The following is a 23,540-nucleotide window of genomic DNA, read 5'->3' as shown; positions in this document are numbered from 1 at the left end:
ATTCAAAAACACCACACTACATCTCAATCGCTCAAAATTATTATGCTGTTGAGAAGTTGAGGTAGTGACAATATCATTCTGAGTAAATATTACTTCAGATACTACAGGGTGTTCCAAAAGTTCAATCCATTTTCATGAGTATACTTCAAACTGTAATATCTCAGTGAATGTCATTTGAATGAGTGCACTTTTGCGAATATTATACAAGTCAATTAACTCAGTCAGCATAAAAATTGGGTGTCCGGGATTTGATAAAATCGACGAAGACCGTTTTGCCTGGTCCTGATTGGCGAAGATTCTACCGGTGAGAAAGTTTTCGAAGTGCTCTGTGGAGTATGTTGGGTGAGCGGAGCTCCGACGCTCAACTCGTTTAATTTCCGGACGGGCGTTGTCGTGGAGCAGGATCGAACCTCTCCTGTTGGGAAATGCCTGGGTGACACATCCGTGTCCAATCACAGTCCTGAATGTCTATTGTTTTCGAAGAGAATCCACTTTTCATGGTTGCACAAGAGCAAAGAAGAACATATCTCGAAACGTGACAATTTCTGTTGATCGTTCAAATCGAGTTTTTTGATCTTCTCAATACATTTTGAACAATCAAAAATCACATGAAAGCTGACGCCCAGTTCTTCCGCCATCGCACGCACCGTTTGTGATGGGTCAGTCTCCGCCAGGGTTCTCAAATCCTCATCCTAGATTACTGTAAGTTGACCACTTCGGGGCTCATTTTCGAAGCTGAAATTTTCAGAACGAAAATTATCTAACCAACGTCAATCAGTGCGTTCAGTAACAGCAGCATTGCCAAATGTCTGCTTGGAACCAAAGGTTCTAAACAGTGCATCACAAAGTGAAGGCCACATTGATTTTTCAGGCTGTTTCGACAACGCTTTGGTTCAATTTGAATTCGTAGAGAAGAATTGGCCGAACATTGCTTAACGACATCATATAGTGACAAGCTGGAAAGGACAAAACATTCGAATTTGGGAAAAAATGAACAGCATCAATGTATTAGAGCACAAAATTAATCATCGATGAGTATATACCACACAGAAGAATAAATATTTTTTTTGGAAACGGAGCAACAAAAACATATGACAATAATACGAACAGGTGTTTTTCAAAATTGGTACAGATGATGCAAGTTTTATTTGTTTCAAATGGTCCCGCTGAGCGTTGCCGAGTTGACGAAGCACTGTGGAGACCAATATACATTCTGGCAAATTACCATAGTCCTTCTTAGAACTACTAAAGCCTTCTTCCCTTACTGGATTCCTATAGAGGTGTTTTCCGATAAGTACTTTAAGATCGAATGACTAATATTTGCTTCGTTTTAGACGATTCAAGTTAAAAGATATAATCGAGATGGCGGATACATAGAATACCCAGTATATGAATACGTTATTTGATTCCATATTTTTTCAGCTCTCTAAGGAATTTTTGTTTTCGACTTTCCTTTGCGCATTGCATGTTATTCCAGAAAAACCTATTTTGCAAACAATATTTTTTTATTTCACCACTCGTATGTCTACCGCAATCAGGTGGATTTACTTTAGGAATAGTTAGTCAATATTACTATGATACTTTCTAGAGTCTCAGCTTCCGGAGCAACACATAGGGTGCTCGGTAAAACCGGTTAAGTTTTACTCATTTCAAACGGATATAACTCAACTTTTTCAAATGGAACCTTCTGTATTGTTTTATTTGTATGAAATGTTTCAATATTCCGCTACATTTTTCATCAGAAGTATACTATATGAAAAACTGATATTTTACAAATTATACCTAGTTTTATTATTTGTTGTAACCCCAAACATTTCACTTATTTACGTTCACTGACTCAAATTTTTTTCAATATAAACAATAATGCCTTAATTTTTCATTGAATACAGGAGTTCAAAAGATGATCAAAATGGCGACCATTATCTGAAACACATAATTTCAGTCTTTTTTTTTAACGAATTCTTCACACGTTCCAGCATATCCTCTGGAATTTCCCTGAAAGCTCTAGTGATTCTTTGTTTCATGTCTTCTACAGATGTATCTATTTGATGTACCACCATGAAAAAAAGTTCATTTCGGTCACATCAGATGATCTGGGAGGCCGTGCCACAAGCCCAACCCCTATATATCCATTTTTAAAATGTAGTGAAATATTGAAACATTTCATACAAATGAAAAAATACAGCGTGTTCCATTTTAAAAAGATTAATTATATCTGAAATAAATGAAATTATGTTGAAAGTGAATAAAACTTGACCGGTTTTATCCAGCACCCTGAATATCTTTTCCGAAAGTTGACATTCCAGAATTTATCATAGTGATGTTGACTAACTATTCCAGAAGAAAATCTACCTAATTGCTGATGACATGCAGGTGGTGAAATGAAAAATGACTGTTTACAAAATAGGTCTATCTGGAATAAATTGGTAATGCCGCAATGTAAATTCGAAAACAAAAATTTCTCAGAGAGCGAAAAAAATATGGAATCGAAAGATTTATTCATATACTGAGTTTCTTTTTCAAAAAAATAATACTTTAGTTGGCCACGCTCGGCTGAATCATCCAATATAGGAAAAATAATTTTGAAATATAGTATTTATCGATATGATTGCAAAAAAAAATTGAGTAGTTCGAAAAATTGTTTTCTCTGATAGCAATGGATCGAGGGAATCTTGTTGACGCACCCTGTATATTCTGGTGATTGGAAGTGAAAATGATCGTTTGAAGGTTTCTGTTATGAAGGCAGGAGGAGTCGAAGTATCTTTGAATCTCACATTTAAATTGTTGACGTCGGAACGGAAAGTAATTTTTCTGTGTATGTAACACAGGGTGCTATTCGTAATAATTCAATAAAAGAGATTTGTACTATGTAGATGTCTACTATTACCCATATTCATGACAATCAGTACATTGTGACTTACCGGGAAGTAACTCAAGACAAACTGACTCAGAAGTGTTCCAAGTACTGAAAATATTCCCATGATACATCCATATGCAATGTTGTGTACGTGAAAGGCTTTATTATTCATCAGGTGTTTGAATGATTTCACAAATGAGGAAACAGTGACTTTGTTTCTCTGATTTCTCTCCTCAAACATTGCCATGCTTGGTGGATTTAAAGGTCTTTCTGGAAAGTCTAGAAAAAATAAATAACATGCACTTTAAATATTATATCGTAGAAGTGTTGAAATTACAAAGTTTTCAACGATGTTACCGTAGGCACTGTAACATCGTTCATGAATATCAACTCAGTATAGTACATTATGAAAAATATTGAGCGAATAAATGAAGTGGTAGACTCCAAATGAGGGTTATTTACCGGGCAGATACTCGATGCACTGCCGATGATTTTATGCAACAACATACACGAAATGCTTGGAATTCCTTTTTTTTTTTCAATAATTCACGTACGACTGGACCTCAACAAACCCTTGTTGCCTACTTCCAAGCATCGAAGCTTGGAGGTAGGTGGATTTTAAAATGTTAAACACATGAAAATATTCTCTTTAATCGAATACAAACGATGAGTAATGAAAAGTGATAATTTGTCATGAAGTTTTCAAAACATTAGGAGAAACTGCTTCGACAGACATGTTAGAGTCAACTGTCAGTTGTCATGTCAAAGTAAAATGTGAGAAACAACGAAGTGCACTCGGGGCATTGAATTATTATTCATGCTTTCCAAATCCAATCTGCCTATTTGATGTTCACAACCAATGTCATACCTTATCATATCATACCATACCTGAATCGAAATTGTCAGAATACATTTGAAAATTGTATAGTTATAGTTCAAGTGAACGATATAGTGCAACTTACCTTCAAATAGTTCCCCTTTGATAATATACTTAGAGAGCTAACTAATTTCTGGGAAAGAAAGTTTTTGGCTTTCTACTACTTCACCTTGATACAACAAAAAAAGATGAGGGAATCTTCCAAAGAAAGGAAGTGTTCCATGTAAGTGCAATTTGTTATCATTCATTTAAAGTAGAACTCATGTGATTGATATCTGATTTTATTCCACGACGAATGTTTGAAATACAAACTGATAAGTAGAAAAGTATCTTCTGTATAATTCAGTGTTCATATAGAAGTATTTGTTTCGAAAGAATTATTTTCTTTCGTGTAATTCAATGTTTATATGAAAGTAGCTGTTTCAGGAGGACTTTCTTTCAGTTTGTGTCTGAAAGTTACTTCTCAGCATGATCTACACATCCATGTATAGAGCTACTTATTTTCAAATTGCTTACCTCCTTCCTTTCTTTGGAAGATTCCCTCATCTTTTTTTGTTTTGTATCAAGATGGAATAGTAGAAAGCCAAAAACTTTCTTCTAACTAATGTCGTTATTCAATAATGATTTCGTATTATAAACTATATGATACATGATACATATATAAAGTTGAGAATCTTAGCGACTGGAGAAATGTACAGTAAAATATCAATAGATATGATGAAAACTGCAATTCACTATCGAAATAGAAAATAATCAGATCCTTCCTTTTCTTGATACACGAGTTATCCGTAAAACTGACAATTCTTTCATCACTGATTGGTATGTGAAACCTACTAATTCATTAAGATATATCAATTACTATTCTTTTCATAAGAAATCAGTTAAAATCAATTTAATACTCTGTTTGGTAAAAAGAATAGAAAAATTAATACACCCTTCCCTCGAGCAAAAAAAATTCAAACTTCTTAGAGACATATTGATCGAAAATTCCTGTCCCAGAAAACTTCTCAGTAAAATAATTTTCAATATTGGCAGTAATACAAATTCCCATGTAACCAACATAAATGTATGTAATAATAATAGTTCACCTATCAATTTTTCTTATAAATCTATACCTAATCTTGAAAATGTATCTTCAGATATCATAAAACTTTTTCATAATGAACAAAATATCAAAATATGTCAAAAAGAAAATATAAAACTATAAAGAATTTAAATACCAAATTGAAAGATAAAACGGATGCTATCAAAAAGTCAAATGTGATTTATAACATTCCTTGTAACAATTGTAATTTGGATTATATTGGAACAACATCTAGAATTCTTAGAGATAGAATAACTTCACATAAAAGTGATATAAAGCTTAATAAGAAATAATGTGCATTAGCGCAACATTCTATAGAAACAGGACATAAACCAAATTACTCTAACATCAAAGTTTTATATACAGAAAAAAATATTTCCAAACGCCCTTTTCTTGAAATGATTGAAATCAATAAGTCTTCTAATTGTATGAATGAGAGAACTGACATTGATAATCTCAGCAGTATATACAGTAACTTACTGGAACTACACCAAAAATCATAATGATAATAATGGAAATTGTATAAATCAACTTTCTCTTTAGGGTCAAAGATTATCAAACCACCATGCCCATTGAAAAATCACATTTATGTGAAGGTATGAGATTTGTCAAACCAAAAAAATCCATTATTGTTTTACTTTCTTTCGTTCTAATATGTTCAATTCATTTATATATATATATATATATATATATATATATATATGAATAAGCACTAACTCGTCTTGATAATGCCATCTGAGATGATGGCGAAACGTCGACTATCCAATAGTACACAACGGATGAACACCCGGAAAAACAACACATCATATTCTACCATCCGTGAAAACCTACATTGTTATATATATATATATATATATATATATATATATATATATATATATATATATATATATATATATATATATTAATTATCTGCGAGCGCTTTCGACTGTTAATAGTTTGAGGAGTGCCAGAAGATGACAGTACTACCAACTGCCGAAAGCGCTCGCAGATAATTAATAGAAGATATAAAGCTTCAAATCCTTTTTGTAGAATATATATATATATATATATATATATATATATATATATATATATATATATATATATATATATATATATATATATATATATATATATATATATTTGATTTTGAAGTCGTAGTCAAGATGCTTCAAACTCTAATGTATAGCCATTATAATATTAGTCACGATTTTTTTTCTTAATTGTTGGCTAGTGTGATTTGTTTTTGGGACTAGACAAGTGATTGATGACCATGGCATTCATTGCTGGAAGTGGCTGGCTGAGGGAATCATTTCAAGGTCATGTCTTGTAATTGAGTAGACAAAGACCGGAGGGTGTAATTTAGGTACTTGAGGCGCGAAAATTAAAAAGGTTGCTGTGGAAAGTGGAATGTCTTTGAGTCGAAAAAGACCAAAGGGTGTAAAGAAAGATGATAAACTCGGTTGAACTCTGTTTTTCCGTTAACCAGCTGTCGCCTCCTATGAAGGACAACTCTCAAAAGTCGAAACTTGTGGAAATAAGGGCTGTCGAGGTCTCACCCTTCAAATTGTGATTCCCAACACGAGGTTATCAAATACTCATATGCAAATATTCATATGGACAACATACTTCTGTAAGAATTCGACGTCCTACAATGAAGGAAGCATCCACCATCTTTCAAATCGAAGTCAAGAACATTTTGAATGTAATAATTTCGGATTTTATGTTTTTGGCAAAAGCTCCAGAACTTTTGAATAATAAACTGTATGTGGGTTACAACAAATATCAGTGAAAGCTAGATTTCGATTCCGACACAGCTCGAGAAAATCAATATTAATTTAATCAAAGACATTTTTTGTTAACCATCGTTTTCAAAATGTCGCTGGCAATATAATTTCATCCGACGAAAAAACGTGCGAATACTGTCATGAATGTATTCATTTGTATTTTGGATAACTTCTATTCAAATATAACAAGTTATAATTGAAAAATTAACACTTCTCGAATATTCGAATATACGACAAATGAACAGTAGTCTACGTCCAACCTTTGCTTGTCTTTTGCAAATAAAGCTGTTCTTTGCTTACAAAAATATGAAGATTTTTTCATGTTTTCAATATGTACCGGAGCTTCTAACCAACTTTAAAAATGCCTAAGTTAGCATTTGAAAGAAATGAATGAAGTGATGTTGAAAAATGGAGAAAAACTAAAATTGGAAAAATAGTTATTCTGCATAAAACTTATTGTGTAAAAAGTTTGGTCATGAATTATTGTTACTTACACGATATTGTTCAATTTTACATGGCATACTTTCTTGAAAATGTTCCGTTACGAGGAAAATACAAAAAGTAATTTTTTATGATACCTCAATTATATCGGCAGATTGTGAATTGGAAGTATAATTGATATATCATTTGAAGATTAATTCTATACCGAATTGTAATTTTCAAAAAAATACATACTTTCCATTTGAAATATAAAAATTGGACGCTCTTTTGATCAAACCGGAAGTGTCATATTTGGTTTAATACTTACCAGATTGTACATTCTTAACATCAAATCGAAGAACCGAATTTAAGACATCCATATAAAATAACAACGAAGATACAGAGGGTACATTGGTTCCGGGTCACCCGGGATATAGTGAATCTCCAGGAACAACATCGACCGATTGTGTAAAAACCTGAAAATGGTTTCTTGTTTCCGGAAATTGGGTCGCAAATATATCACATGTCCTTGAAGTAACTTTATCACATTCTCTGTAAATGATAAATAAATTTGAATAATCTTCGTTTGTGCAATTCAATCGTCACGACATGATTTATTATTGACAATTTGCGAATGACAAGTAACAACATTATCGTACGAATTGACTGTTTTCTAATGCTACGCCGTCATCGCCAACTGACAGAATTCAGAAACCGTATAGTGAGTATTATATCGATAGAAAAATGTCAAATTGCAAATATTTCAAAAATTACTAATTTTCGGAATAGGTATTCTTGTAACAAATTACTCTTCTTTTCAATGGTTATTACGATTGAATCGTGAAAAATGGAGGGTTTCCTTTCGAAAAAAGTCACTTCAGACAGTTCATTAAATTCCATTTATATTTTTTTCTGACCCCCCTATATTGAAAATTATCGAAATTTCATATAAAATTTGGTTCTAGTCTACAAGGAACCCGACCAAAACATAATGATAGTAGTTTCCTTATAGGAAAAACTGATAATTATTCTAGTCTGCAAACATCTTTTTCGACATAAAAACTAAAAAAATAAAAAACGGTTAGACTGAGATTGAGGAGATCATACACAAAACGTATTTAGATTCTGATGTGGAATCCAAAAATGTTATAATATGTAGGGTGTTTCATTTGAAATGAAGAAATTGACAGCTACTCCCGGTATAACTGAAAGTTACGCCATTTTGAAAATATTTTAGCCGAGTTACCCTCATCGACTTCAGTATATTGTCAAATTCTCAGATTTTTTTAATTATAGTTTTTCCACAATCGATCGATGCAGTTTCTGGAGATTCACCCTGTATATTACGTTATATAATTTTCCCATGAATGACATTCGTTTCGAAACCGTAACATTTATCTGATGTAATTTTCATGAAAATTAATGCAATCTTCTGTAGGTATCTAGAAAACTTTTGCCGATGATGAACTTTTTCTCCTTTCTTCGAAATTTACTCATTTTTCTGGGGTGTCTTTGTATATATGAACTCTGAAAAAAAAAGAAAATTTTATGGAAGAGTTTTGAACTGGTATATATAGTTCATGAACTTTCTTCGCTCTTGGACCTTCAAAAATTTGATCGATAAACGACAAGACTGAAGCTGTAACTGAACTGTTTTGAATTGTAGATATCAACAGTGTGCTCTTTAGGTTTACTTGGTATGAGTTCAGGAACTGCAATAAGTTATTTAGTTCCTCCGATCATGGTACACGATAGCGATAATATGGATGAAGTTGCTGCCGATCTCAGAGTGATGAATTGGGGTATATTCCTTCTTTCAATACCATTAGTGCCGATCGTATTTTTCTGTAAGTATATGATGGTTTTGAATAACTTGAAATATTGTGAGATAAAACTGAAAATGTGGAGCTGCTGTTCTCCTCCCACACAATTTTATCGATGAATGGAATTCCAGAAATAGATTGAAAGTAGTCATCATTACGAAAGTTCATGAGAAAGATATTGAAAAGATAGACTATTTACTGAAACTATTAATTTTCCACAACCTGAAAAAAAAGTTAGTAATAGAAAGCTTCAAACAGATGTAGAAAGTCAAACTGCATATGTTACTGCATGAAATCAATAGTCTCCTCTGAACTAGTGTTTTCTTTTCCAGAAACATATATTTGATAATGTTGTCTGGGTATCGAAAATAAAACTAATAATTTAAGAGGGTACTTTTCTTCAATTGATTCAAATCCCAGTTTTCATCTCGAAAGTTGTTATATTTGTTGCCAGTTCACCAATTTCTACATATTTCTTCAAAATAGGGAATCAAGTACGACCAATATCCAAAAAATGGGACCTGGCACACATGCCTACCGGCGATCGACGCCGAGAGGCACGATAAAGAAAATAAAAGATCTAGTAATTCGAGTATAATTCAAAATTTTCCCACTTGACATTGTCAGTCAAATTTTGAACAACTGTCATCATTTCATGTTTTTTCTATCTGTTTTTGAACCATTTTATATTTTATTCTCACGTTAGTAAATTCTTCATATTCATATATATAAAAATATATGAATATTCATAAAAATAAAAATATTCATAAAAATATATGAATATGAAGAATTTACTAACGTGAGAATAAAATATAAAATGGTTCAAAAACAGATAGAAAAAACATGAAATGATGACAGTTGTTCAAAATTTGACTGACAATGTCAAGTGGGAAAATTTTGAATTATACTCGAATTACTAGATCTTTTATTTTCTTTATCGTGCCTATCGGCGTCGATCGCCGGTAGGCATGTGTGCCAGGTCCCATTTTTTGGATATTGGTCGTACTTGATTCCCTATTTTGAAGAAATATGTAGAAATTGGTGAACTGGCAACAAATATAACAACTTTCGAGATGAAAACTGGGATTTGAATCAATTGAAGAAAAGTACCCTCTTAAATTATTAGTTTTATTTTCGATACCCAGACAACATTATCAAATATATGTTTCTGGAAAAGAAAACACTAGTTCAGAGGAGACTATTGATTTCATGCAGTAACATATGCAGTTTGACTTTCTACATCTGTTTGAAGCTTTCTATTACTAACTTTTTTTTCAGGTTGTGGAAAATTAATAGTTTCAGTAAATAGTCTATCTTTTCAATATCTTTCTCATGAACTTTCGTAATGATGACTACTTTCAATCTATTTCTGGAATTCCATTCATCGATAAAATTGTGTGGGAGGAGAACAGCAGCTCCACATTTTCAGTTTTATCTCACAATATTTCAAGTTATTCAAAACCATCATATACTTACAGAAAAATACGATCGGCACTAATGGTATTGAAAGAAGGAATATACCCCAATTCATCACTCTGAGATCGGCAGCAACTTCATCCATATTATCGCTATCGTGTACCATGATCGGAGGAACTAAATAACTTATTGCAGTTCCTGAACTCATACCAAGTAAACCTAAAGAGCACACTGTTGATATCTACAATTCAAAACAGTTCAGTTACAGCTTCAGTCTTGTCGTTTATCGATCAAATTTTTGAAGGTCCAAGAGCGAAGAAAGTTCATGAACTATATATACCAGTTCAAAACTCTTCCATAAAATTTTCTTTTTTTTTCAGAGTTCATATATACAAAGACACCCCAGAAAAATGAGTAAATTTCGAAGAAAGGAGAAAAAGTTCATCATCGGCAAAAGTTTTCTAGATACCTACAGAAGATTGCATTAATTTTCATGAAAATTACATCAGATAAATGTTACGGTTTCGAAACGAATGTCATTCATGGGAAAATTATATAACGTAATATACAGGGTGAATCTCCAGAAACTGCATCGATCGATTGTGGAAAAACTATAATTAAAAAAATCTGAGAATTTGACAATATACTGAAGTCGATGAGGGTAACTCGGCTAAAATATTTTCAAAATGGCGTAACTTTCAGTTATACCGGGAGTAGCTGTCAATTTCTTCATTTCAAATGAAACACCCTACATATTATAATATTTTTGGATTCTACATCAGAATCTAAATACGTTTTGTGTATGATCTCCTCAATCTCAGTCTAACCGTTTTTTATTTTTTTAGTTTTTATGTCGAAAAAGATGTTTGCAGACTAGAATAATTATCAGTTTTTCCTATAAGGAAACTACTATCATTATGTTTTGGTCGGGTTCCTTGTAGACTAGAACCAAATTTTATATGAAATTTCGATAATTTTCAATATAGGGGGGTCAGAAAAAAATATAAATGGAATTTAATGAACTGTCTGAAGTGACTTTTTTCGAAAGGAAACCCTCCATTTTTCACGATTCAATCGTAATAACCATTGAAAAGAAGAGTAATTTGTTACAAGAATACCTATTCCGAAAATTAGTAATTTTTGAAATATTTGCAATTTGACATTTTTCTATCGATATAATACTCACTATACGGTTTCTGAATTCTGTCAGTTGGCGATGACGGCGTAGCATTAGAAAACAGTCAATTCGTACGATAATGTTGTTACTTGTCATTCGCAAATTGTCAATAATAAATCATGTCGTGACGATTGAATTGCACAAACGAAGATTATTCAAATTTATTTATCATTTACAGAGAATGTGATAAAGTTACTTCAAGGACATGTGATATATTTGCGACCCAATTTCCGGAAACAAGAAACCATTTTCAGGTTTTTACACAATCGGTCGATGTTGTTCCTGGAGATTCACTATATCCCGGGTGACCCGGAACCAATGTACCCTCTGTATCTTCGTTGTTATTTTATATGGATGTCTTAAATTCGGTTCTTCGATTTGATGTTAAGAATGTACAATCTGGTAAGTATTAAACCAAATATGACACTTCCGGTTTGATCAAAAGAGCGTCCAATTTTTATATTTCAAATGGAAAGTATGTATTTTTTTGAAAATTACAATTCGGTATAGAATTAATCTTCAAATGATATATCAATTATACTTCCAATTCACAATCTGCCGATATAATTGAGGTATCATAAAAAATTACTTTTTGTATTTTCCTCGTAACGGAACATTTTCAAGAAAGTATGCCATGTAAAATTGAACAATATCGTGTAAGTAACAATAATTCATGACCAAACTTTTTACACAATAAGTTTTATGCAGAATAACTATTTTTCCAATTTTAGTTTTTCTCCATTTTTCAACATCACTTCATTCATTTCTTTCAAATGCTAACTTAGGCATTTTTAAAGTTGGTTAGAAGCTCCGGTACATATTGAAAACATGAAAAAATCTTCATATTTTTGTAAGCAAAGAACAGCTTTATTTGCAAAAGACAAGCAAAGGTTGGACGTAGACTACTGTTCATTTGTCGTATATTCGAATATTCGAGAAGTGTTAATTTTTCAATTATAACTTGTTATATTTGAATAGAAGTTATCCAAAATACAAATGAATACATTCATGACAGTATTCGCACGTTTTTTCGTCGGATGAAATTATATTGCCAGCGACATTTTGAAAACGATGGTTAACAAAAAATGTCTTTGATTAAATTAATATTGATTTTCTCGAGCTGTGTCGGAATCGAAATCTAGCTTTCACTGATATTTGTTGTAACCCACATACAGTTTATTATTCAAAAGTTCTGGAGCTTTTGCCAAAAACATAAAATCCGAAATTATTACATTCAAAATGTTCTTGACTTCGATTTGAAAGATGGTGGATGCTTCCTTCATTGTAGGACGTCGAATTCTTACAGAAGTATGTTGTCTATATGAATATTTGCATATGAGTATTTGATAACCTCGTGTTGGGAATCACAATTTGAAGGGTGAGACCTCGACAGCCCTTATTTCCACAAGTTTCGACTTTTGAGAGTTGTCCTTCATAGGAGGCGACAGCTGGTTAACGGAAAAACAGAGTTCAACCGAGTTTATCATCTTTCTTTACACCCTTTGGTCTTTTTCGACTCAAAGACATTCCACTTTCCACAGCAACCTTTTTAATTTTCGCGCCTCAAGTACCTAAATTACACCCTCCGGTCTTTGTCTACTCAATTACAAGACATGACCTTGAAATGATTCCCTCAGCCAGCCACTTCCAGCAATGAATGCCATGGTCATCAATCACTTGTCTAGTCCCAAAAACAAATCACACTAGCCAACAATTAAGAAAAAAAATCGTGACTAATATTATAATGGCTATACATTAGAGTTTGAAGCATCTTGACTACGACTTCAAAATCAAAAATTTTCCATGACGTTAAGATTTTGAGTTACAGTTATTTTTATTTTATACAAAAATTTTCACATATTATAGGGAAATATAAGATCAAAACAGGAAAAAAAGAATATATTTTGAGGATAACAGACTTTATTTACAATACTCATGAAAACACATTCAAATGAAGTCTTGCGTGCATAACATTTTTGCAAATGGTGACTTTTGTTTATATGTGTCATCGTTTTTCCTCATAAGTATGTCTTGCGGAGGAACCTTTTTCTCTTGTTCATAACTAACAGCACCCAAATTTTCTGGGAAAAAATTCAAATGAGAATGCAAGAAATGAATTTTGAGAGACATGCGACATCTCATTCTGCAGTAGTTTTCAAGTAGTTCTTCTACATGTGCTTCGTAATTTTCTACTTTCTTGTTCCCTAAAAACTCCCAAACAATTATTTTGAAAGAACTCCACGCAGCTAATTCAACATTACTTAAGTTTTGATCAAACTGTTGATCACTTAGTAGTTGTCTAATTTGTGGTCCAACAAATATGCCTTCCTTGAGCTTTGCATCACTCAATTTTGGAAAAACGTGTTTAAGATATTTAAACGCATCACCTTCTTTGTCCAATGCTTTTACAAAATTTTTTATTAACCCCAGTTTAATGTGTAATGGAGTTAGCAAGAGGTATATTCTTCACGTTGGCCTGACCTGGAATACATTTATGTCTCGAAGGCCATTCTTTTACTTTATAATGGCTCTGTGTTGCCAAAGGCAAAGAAAACAGCAAAATTCCGTAAATCCGCCCTGAAGACCTAGTAATAGTCCTATGACTTTTAGGTTACCACATATTTGCCACCTATACGTATTATAACTTATTGCATTTAAAATAAGTGACATACTTTCGTGTGTTTCCTTCATGGCTACTGCATGTGCAAGAGCAATAGAGGGTCTATTGTAACCATTATGGAGCAGAACGGCTTTTAAACTTGTAAAAGACGAGTCTATAAATTAATCATCATAAATCATTATAATTTTGAATGAATCGGACAGGTTTTTGTATAAAAGTGTATAATTATAAAATTATTGCAAAGCGCTTTCAACTTTCGTCATCATCAGTGCTCACCTGAAAGTAAGTGATCTAATTGAAAGGAAAGTTTTGTGAAATTTGAATTTTGCAAAAAAAAATTTTAAGCGGTTATGAAATTTGTAAAATTGTTTATGATTACTTACTTGTCAGGCAACAGGAAGTATCAAAAAGAATATATGGCACATTTGTAATATTTGACTTATATAAAACAAATAGGCTGATAGCCAAGAAAATACATTTTTGGATTTAGGTCATGTGGTTCAGTCAAAGTATTATATGAAAGAAGGGCAACTTGAGACAAAATGTGTCAAGGGACACGTTAAAAATAATAGTACCAACTCAAGGAGTGATCCATTATGGATTTAAAATCATTATGTTGTGGAGAAGCCACTCTAGAATAAATAATTTCAGTAAAATTTAATTAATTAAAAATTCATAATCCTTTTATGAAGGGAAAGGAAATCTCTGTTTAAGTTTAATTGGGTATTCAAGCAATGATCATTATTGGAAAGTTCTTTGGAAATGTTCAACTCTTCAAACAAGTCCAGTCTGAGGAAATTTTTATTATCTAATTTATGTAATATTTTGGAATTTCTGTTGGGGATAAAGTTATGATTGTGGAATTTAATGTGATGACCAAATGCAGATTTTTCAGGTTTTTCTAAATGTTCATTAATGCGAGGAAAGAAAGGTCTACAGGTTCTACCAATGTAAGATGCAGAACAATCAGAGCAGTCAAGCTTATAGACTCCACTTCTGTGTAATTTGTTAATTAAGTCTTTGGAATTAACTGAAAAGTTGCTTAAGTTATTTTGAGATTTAAAATAAATTTTTGTACCAGGTATGATACACTGATGATGACGAAAGTCGAAAGCGCTTTGCAATAATTTCATAATTATACACTTTTATACAAAAACCTCTTCGATTCATTCATTCAGTAAGTGTATTCAGCTTCCCAAATTTATTTATTGATTCTTTTTTTTAAAACTATAACTCAAAAATCTTACGTGTTAGGAAATTTTTCGCATTCGGGGACCAAAAATTAAGAGAGATCTGCCTTTGGCGTTACAGTCGTAAATTGGCTGTTGGAACTTTATTTTCTGTAGTTTTCTTAGTGTCACAACCTAAAAATCCTTTTCTGATGTTTTTGTGTGTTTTAAATGTATACATATCCTTGATGACATCAGTGGAAATTTAAAAACTTGCCAAAGGGGTGCTTTTAGAACAACAGATAGTATGATATGATTAGAAATATTTCGCGCATATTCATTTGTCAAAGATTGAATGATGTACCATTCCAAAACTTATTCAATTCTAAAACTGATGCAATCATTATTTCATTCAAAATATGTCAGTAATTCAATAATAAAAGAGTTGGAAGCTAAACTATTACACCTCAGGTACTTACCTCCTCAGGTTTGAACCATACCACACTTAGTTTTGATGGCAGATTCAACAGGAATAATTGAGATACAGAAACAATCATCTGTCCCAGCAAAACAACATGAAACAAGTTTTCGCCAACAGATAGGACCTTCACACCTGAGCCAAGTGCCGTAGACAAAATCCCAGTCAATACTGCAAATCTCAAACCCTGCAAAATCAAAAGAACATTGAGGGTTCCTGCATCCCGGTAGATATGTTTTCTATATGTAAATGAAAAGTGTGAATTTGGTTTTGAAAATAATGACGTTGCTGTAATACCGGATTTTCGGTGTTGTATAAATATAAGACAACCCGAAACATATTTAGGTTTTGAAAATGTGACACAAATTTTGAGTATGGTGAACAGCATCATATCAACAAAATAAAAATATTCATAAAAATGTCAAGTCATTATTTATTTGACAGCCTATTTTGAACAAATAATTACAATATTTTTTATCAACCCAAAACTTCAAGATTCCATTCAATTCAATACAATCTTTGAACCCCTATTTTTCCTTCTTGGGGATGGAAATTGCTGATTCCCTTTCTAGATGCTTATTTACGCTATACAAAGAACCTACCTGCATATTTCAAGATTCTAGGTTCAGTAGCTTCGGCTGTACGTTAATATAAGGGGCAACAAATAGTTATTTATATTTTCACTTTATAAATAGAGTAACTGAAAAAATATGCTAACTGCAATAAGTAATAAATAGCAACAAGAATCGAATTGTGTTACCTATAAAGAAATTCGCTAAACTAACACAACCGACAACGACGTCTGCCCTTACGCGTCTGCCCGCGTTCGGGTCGGATTTTCGGAGATGGAGCTTCATTGCTCAGACCGTCCCCTACCCCCGCTCATCGAGCCCCTCCGTCTTACAGTAGACGCGACGCGTAATGGCTTACTGCGTTGCGTCAAGTTAATCTTATCGTGATAACTTTTGAATGATTCGTCCAAATTACTTAGTGTAAACGACGAAATTCATCTATACTAAATAGGTTCTTAAAACGACAATTGTATCAATTTCAATAAGAATTTGACAGACATTCTAAAATGTTCATTGTGAAAAAGTATCAAATTCAATTTTATTTATGGCTCAGTATTTTGCATATAGTGGCTACCATATGAGAGGTAGATAGATGCTATCGCGGACTTTCATTTGGAACTATTTTAGATAATCAATCTTACGGTACATTATTTGCATGTAACACCAACCGTATAGGCGGCGCACACCAAGATAGATCTCAGAGAGCAAGAATGTTTCAAATATACTCAATATTTATCGTTATATTTTGACCAAACCCACAGAAAACTTTGTGAATTGTAGCCTCTATGTATAAGCTGTATTTATGTAAAGTTTCATCTGAATCCGTTCAGTCGTTTAGGCGTGAAAAAGCCACACACATACATACGTACATCATTCCTCACAAACTTTCACATCTCTATTAGTATAGAAACATGTCGTAAAAGTGAGTAAGTTAGTAGAAATACAGATCTTGAATTGAACTTGCACAAGTTTCGACTTCTGAAGGAAAATATGTTTTAACACACACACACACGTTTCCTTTCAGAGCTAATACGAATGAAATTTTTTCAAAGTGTTTTGAAAGTAGAAAATTATTATTTTTGTTATTGGAATCTTGTAGAAAAATCTGAATATATGGGTTATGTCTACCCAAAAACAAGCACTGTTTCCAATTTTTAAAAATGTAATAGGTACTCTTCTTGGCGCGCGTTTCACTAATCAGATTGACGTTTCCAAGGATAACTAATTCCTAACTCTTAAACAGGTCTCAAAAATTTGAGACATATTTCTGTGAGTGTTTTTCAAGGTGTATCGACACTGTATTTTTTTGGTCTTCTAAATCGGATATGTGCTGCGTGTTCTTTGAAACGTCTTTCAATAGCTCGCTTGATCTGACCGATATATTTTTTATCGCAGTCCTCACGGCTCATTTCATGTATCCTTAACTATTCATTGCTCGTCATCTTGTCTTTGGAGGGACCCAACAATTGTTGAAGTGATGAAATTTGTAGGTACTGACATACGAACGTATTCAAGTGAAACTTTGTATTAAGATTTTCACTGCATGGGGTATTACTGGGACACATTTTTTCCAAAAGAGGTATGACGTATCCTCCGTTACTGCTCAAAAAATTGAGGTATAATACTTCCGCTTGAAGGTTTCACAATGATTTCAAAATCGAAACTTGTTCACCTCACAAACATAACACATGGGTTGGAAAGTTACGCACCCTAGAAAAAAAATGCGTTTGTTTCTCTTCAAAATTAGCTTTATTTATCAACGATTCATGAAGAGTCGCGCAATCATCCCAGCGCCTTTCTGACGTTTCAAAAATGCTTTCGTAGAACGATTTCTCTTGCCGCGAAATAGGCCTCAGTTTCAGTAATAACCTCATCATTCCAGCGAAATTTCTCACCAGTGAGCATTTTTTTTGGAGTCTGCCAACAGAAAAAGGTCGCTGGAGGTAAGACCTAGAGAATATGGTGGATGCGGAAGCAATTTTCAGTCCAATCGATGCAATTTTGTAATGGTGCGTTGTCTTGATTACACACCTTTTTTTCTTCGCCATATGCGGTCGTTTCTTTGCAATTTTGGCCATCAGATGCTCTAATAACGTTATGTAATATTCACTGTTGATGGTTTTCACCTCCTCAAGATAATAGATGAATATAACATCACTGTTTTCTGGTGTTACTGCCTCATTTGGACGTCCACTGCGTTCTGCATCATCGGTGTATCTACGACCACGTTTGAAGTCAGCAAACTAACGTTTGATTGTTTCTGAAGAAGCGGAGTCTTTATGAACTCTGACAAGAGTCGGACAATACTGTTCATCCAGAAGGAAACGTCACCTTCAACGGACAAGAGATTCCGTGGACCAACGAAGCGAAATACCTGAGAGTCACTCCTGACAGAAGACTAACGTTCAGAACCCACGTACGGCAGAGACTAGGGCTGGCAAGAGCCTCACGACAAAACCTACATCCGATCATAGGTAGCAGAAGCAACATGGGACTTCACGTAAAACTGCTGCTAATTAAGACCGTACTACTTCCAATCATCCTGTATGCCTGCACTGCCTGGAGTCAGTGCGCAGCGGCGTACAGACGCAGTATCCAGACAATGAAGATAATATGTTGCTTTGAAATTTTTATCTCTATTGGATAAACTATTACTTCATGCCAACAGCGCCATGTTCCACAAGAGAGTTACACTATTTTTTACGAAGAAATCAAATTTCTTGGCCTTTCAACTACATCATTCGTTTGATTATATTATTGCGAAGATGAACTATTTTGAACCAAGAAAACATAATATCATCTCTAAATCTATCACCTATTTGAAGAGAAAAATAAACTGTTTCAAATGTAGAGCAATATCAACTTGATCTGATCACATGTTGTTTGTTTGAATTTAAAACTGTATCCCTTCAAATAAGTCAATTCGTTTATAACAAGAGTTTTGAATCTATATACAAAACTATATTATGATCGACTGCAGATAACAGGAATTTTGTATAGAGTGAACACGATTTGATTTAAAGAAGTATATCATTCCTTTCAGTGGCAAATCTGGTCTTCCTATGACCCTGTAAAGTGAGAGGGGAGCGGGAATTTCCCTTGTAAGCATCGCGTACGCGCCAGTATGTGTTGGAAAGTGATATTTAAGGAGGAAGTGTTTTAAAGAGGAAGTGTTTTATGTGTCTGTAGGCAGCATAATTCTTTTACAAGAGTTGAAAGATATTTTCATGGGTAAGTATTATTATTGAATGAAGTTGTGGTGTTTGGGTTATTTAGGAAAACGCTATATGAGTAAGTACTGTAACAATACAGTATACACATATGTAGTACCGAAGAGAAAGTGGTAAACTTTCTTAATTTTGCCCTCATTTTGCGAAAATTATATCAATGCTTCGTAATTTTTCACACATGCATTATTACATATGCCGAGCTTTGCAATTGTATGTCAATTTGAACTGAGAAATCCTCCACGTTGATCCGAATTCGCCAATCTCTTGTTTTGAACGTATATTTTATCTTGTTTTCAAATAAGTGCATTTTCTCTAAATAAAATTTGATTTTCTCTTAGACCGGATTCATTTTTTATATTGAACGAGAGAGGTACTTATACAAAATACAAAAAATATTAATATAAGTACCAGTAGGTATAAAAAGCACTTACATATGACAGCCATTTTCTGATTTCAACATGAAAATGTTTGTTAAATTTCGAAACGTGTTTGATTTCTGTAATTAAATATTTTATACAGTGCTAGTCAAAAGTCCCCTCCCCCCCTCGTATCTTTGGAACGGGTATACTTATAATAATGAAATTTGGAGGGTGGAAATAAACGGATGTAGGCTTCTTAACTGGTCACAACAGGTGACGCAATAGTCATAAATGACGTCACAAGGCCACTATGACCAAAAATTTTAAATGGGACCCTATGGCAAGTGACAGCTCGTTTGAAAGGTATTGAAAATACCTATTCAGTCATACCAATTTTGTTTGGGTTTCGGCTGATTTTGATAGATAAATTGAAGAAATACGAAAATTATTGTTTCGCATTTAATTAATAAAGATTTAAGAACCAGTTCTTATAATAAGTGTTCAAAATGTGCTCCATCTACTTCCTGGTAGTAATGGAGAAATAAAACTAGAGGAGAAATAAAAATTTCCAAAAACGTGAAAACAGTGAAGGTTATTATTTAAATAGCGAATCATATACCTTTAAGTATGTTTGTATGATCATGAGTTACATTTTTTAAATGGAACATTTTATATTTTTCATTGATCCTCTAATGATACTCACACAACACTTTGAATTTCTATAACGGTTACAAAATGATTATTTTTTGAAAGACAATTTTTCGGTGAAGACTTCTGTCCACTTCAAAGGGATTTGAGGTATGTCGTTCGAATTGATTATTCATTTCTGATCAAGGAATGGATTCAAGGTGCTAAAACCTTTTGATTTGCAAGGAATCGTATGTTAAACAATGATACCTCACACAAGTTTAAAATTTTGAGGGTTGTCCTTCGTATGCGGACAACAATTGGGTTGGTTAACGGAATAAACCCACTTAAACAGTTTCTATTGAAAAAAAGATATTTTTTTATTGAGTGGCAGCTCTTTTCATATTTTTACCTTTCTAGATATTTGAAATAGTAGCTGATTTCTTCTTTCGTTTCAGAATCGATTTTATTTCAATTGTTAATTTGCACTTTATCAAGAATATGCCTTTTTTTATATATGTTTTCTGATTGAATATTTATTTCTGTTATTAGTATAACTGTATGATTTCTCAATAGTGTGCGGTTGGAATACGACATTCGAACAAAGATTAGCATAGGAAATTTGGTTCTCTATTACGTTTTGTTTTTTATCATATACTTTTTCAGGGTAATATTCATGATTTGTAATTGCTTTAAATAAACAAATCATGATATATGATGTTTTATTTAATTTCTTCAAATAACCACTTAAGCTGTTCACATTATAGATGAGATACTGTGGATTCAAGTAACTGAGGACATTCATTCTTATTAGTTACTGAGCTCTGCTTGAAGACTGGCAGTAAACAAATCTAAAGAAATGAACTTTAAACGTTCAAGCCAGTCTCGAAAATACCTACACAGTAGGTTGAATGAACTGACGCCTATCAGAAAACAACTACTCCCCTGGGTAATACCACGAAGGGCGTTGGATTATATCCGACTGGCGTCAGTGCAGGAATCTTCACAGGAAATTTCCTGCATATACAATTGGCAATATAACTGAAAGAGTCGACCTTTAATTTTGAAACGGGCACACTTGCAGACCGGTTTTGGGCTCATTAGCCACTCATCAGTGCAAGATAGTGACCATCATCGACCTAAAGTCAATTATATTACATAATTGAAAATCGGAATTCTTTCAGAGTATTTCATTCCTCGTCCTAAGTTGGAGCGAAACAACAAAATGTCACTTCATCTAGTGGACGAGGTATTAACCAACTGCATATCCGTAATTTGCCCGATTCCTCTGAATAAGGAAGAAAAACTTTCTTATTAGTCAGTGGACTATGCTTGAACACTGGCAGTAAACAAATCTAAAGAAATGAACTTTAACCTTTCAAGCCAGTCTCGAATATACCTACACAGTAGGTTGAATGGACTGACGCCTATCAGAAAACAACTACTCGCCGGGCTAATACCACGAAGGGCGTTGAATTATATCCGACAGGCGTCAATGCAGAAATCTTCGAAGAAAATTTCCTGCATATGCAATTGGCAATATAACTGAAAGAGTCGACCTTCATTAGCCACTCATCAGTGCAAGATAGTGGCCATCATCGACCCAAAGTCAATGATATTCCATAGTTTAAAATCGGAATTCTTTCAGAGTATTTCATTCCTCTTCCTAACCAACTGCATATCCGTAATTTGCCCTATTCCTCTGAATGAGGAACGTTTGAAGTTCATTTCTTTAGATTTGTTCACTGCCAGTCTTCAAGCATAGGCCACTGACTAATAAAAAAGTGTCTCTTCCTTATTCAGAGGAATGAGGCAAATCACGGATATGCAGTTGGTTGGTTCCTCGTTCACTAGATAGAGTGACATTTTGTTGTTTCGCTCCAACTCAGGACGAGGAATGAACAGGAATGACAGTCGTCAGAAATATATACCTACTGTGTAGGTATATTCGAGACTGGCTTGAACGATCAAAGTTCATTTCTTTAGATTAAATATACAGGTATAAATTTTAATTATTTACTGTTTATGCTATTACTCAACCACCAAATTCCACAGAATACGTTCCCATCATTCAATTTCCCAGCTTTATAATTGGTTTCTATTTGAATATACACGAAGTCGGGTAGCTCCACTTCCGTGTTGATTTTAATTTTATGAAAAGTATTTTTAACGAACGCAGAATCTGCCAATCGCAAATAAATTTGCAACAGATTGTTGAATTGTCAATAATTTTCTTTGACATATTAAATTATATTTTTTTCTGTAACTCCCGGATAACGTATCCACTTTTCAAGTGAAGCAAGTTTTTTGAGAAGTTATTATTCATGAGTGATAGGTTCAACAATACTCTATAAAAGTAATATTGATTAATTAAATATAACAAAAAATATTTCGTTACTCACCATTTTATCGATAATGTAAGATGCAGGAAATACGAATATTGGCCAAATAATAATGAAGGACAACGATGTCCAGTCTACCATAGTTGCACTCACATTATAATATTTCATAACTACATTGGTTATAATTGAATATTCGATCCACTGCGTTGAACTCAAGCAGGTACACAAAAAATAAATCATCAAAATGATCCATCTTTTGCGATATACTTGAATAGTAGGTTGAATTTTCTCGTCTTTCAACTCATCAGATTCCATTTTAGCAGCACGCTACCTCTTACAACCAAACATTCGTGAACTATTCCAGTGACAATTTGCACAAATATCAACATGAAATTGTAATAGAGATAAAAACGAATTAACCAACCACTGATAAAATTCGTGAATTTGTTAATATATTTCAGTAATTGTCACGAAACGATACCATACATGGAAAACACGGTGACATGCGATTAGTATAATTATTGTGTATATATCTGAGTTCAGGCATATATACACTACTACGAGAAAATTAGTGAAAAAATAACTGTTGAGAAAACTATGGTATAGCGAAACAGGTGTCGTGGTTTTTGTAAAACCCTTCATAGTGAAAATCATATAATAAACTGTATTAATGAGTTTTAAAAGATTATTAAGAATAGCTCTTATGCTAGCAAGTTCATG

At 33.2% G+C, this 23,540-nt stretch overlaps 1 protein-coding gene across 2 annotated transcripts in view; it reads right to left on the bottom strand.

Moving 5' to 3' along the window:
• Positions 1-23,186, bottom strand: part of LOC111510511 (uncharacterized MFS-type transporter C09D4.1) — a 37,731-nt gene extending 14,545 nt beyond the window's left edge. For both annotated transcript variants that reach the window (XM_074174273.1, XM_074174274.1), the window contains exons 1-4: positions 22,881-23,186; positions 15,692-15,877; positions 10,307-10,487; positions 2,922-3,136 (exon numbers count right to left, since the gene is read on the bottom strand). In XM_074174273.1, the coding sequence (XP_074030374.1) occupies positions 2,922-3,136; positions 10,307-10,487; positions 15,692-15,877; positions 22,881-23,135 (837 nt within the window). In that variant the 5' untranslated portion in view covers positions 23,136-23,186. The remainder of the gene's footprint in view (positions 1-2,921; positions 3,137-10,306; positions 10,488-15,691; positions 15,878-22,880) is intronic.
• Between the last annotated feature and the right edge of the window lie 354 nt (positions 23,187-23,540).

Source organism: Leptinotarsa decemlineata, unplaced genomic scaffold, assembly GCF_025532065.1.
Source record: "Leptinotarsa decemlineata unplaced genomic scaffold, Ldec_3_MD MMD2_tig00000576_RagTag_RagTag, whole genome shotgun sequence".
NCBI lineage: Eukaryota > Metazoa > Arthropoda > Insecta > Coleoptera > Chrysomelidae > Leptinotarsa > Leptinotarsa decemlineata.
The sequence above is the reverse complement of the archived record's forward strand: the minus strand, read 5'-3'. Positions and strand labels throughout refer to the sequence as shown.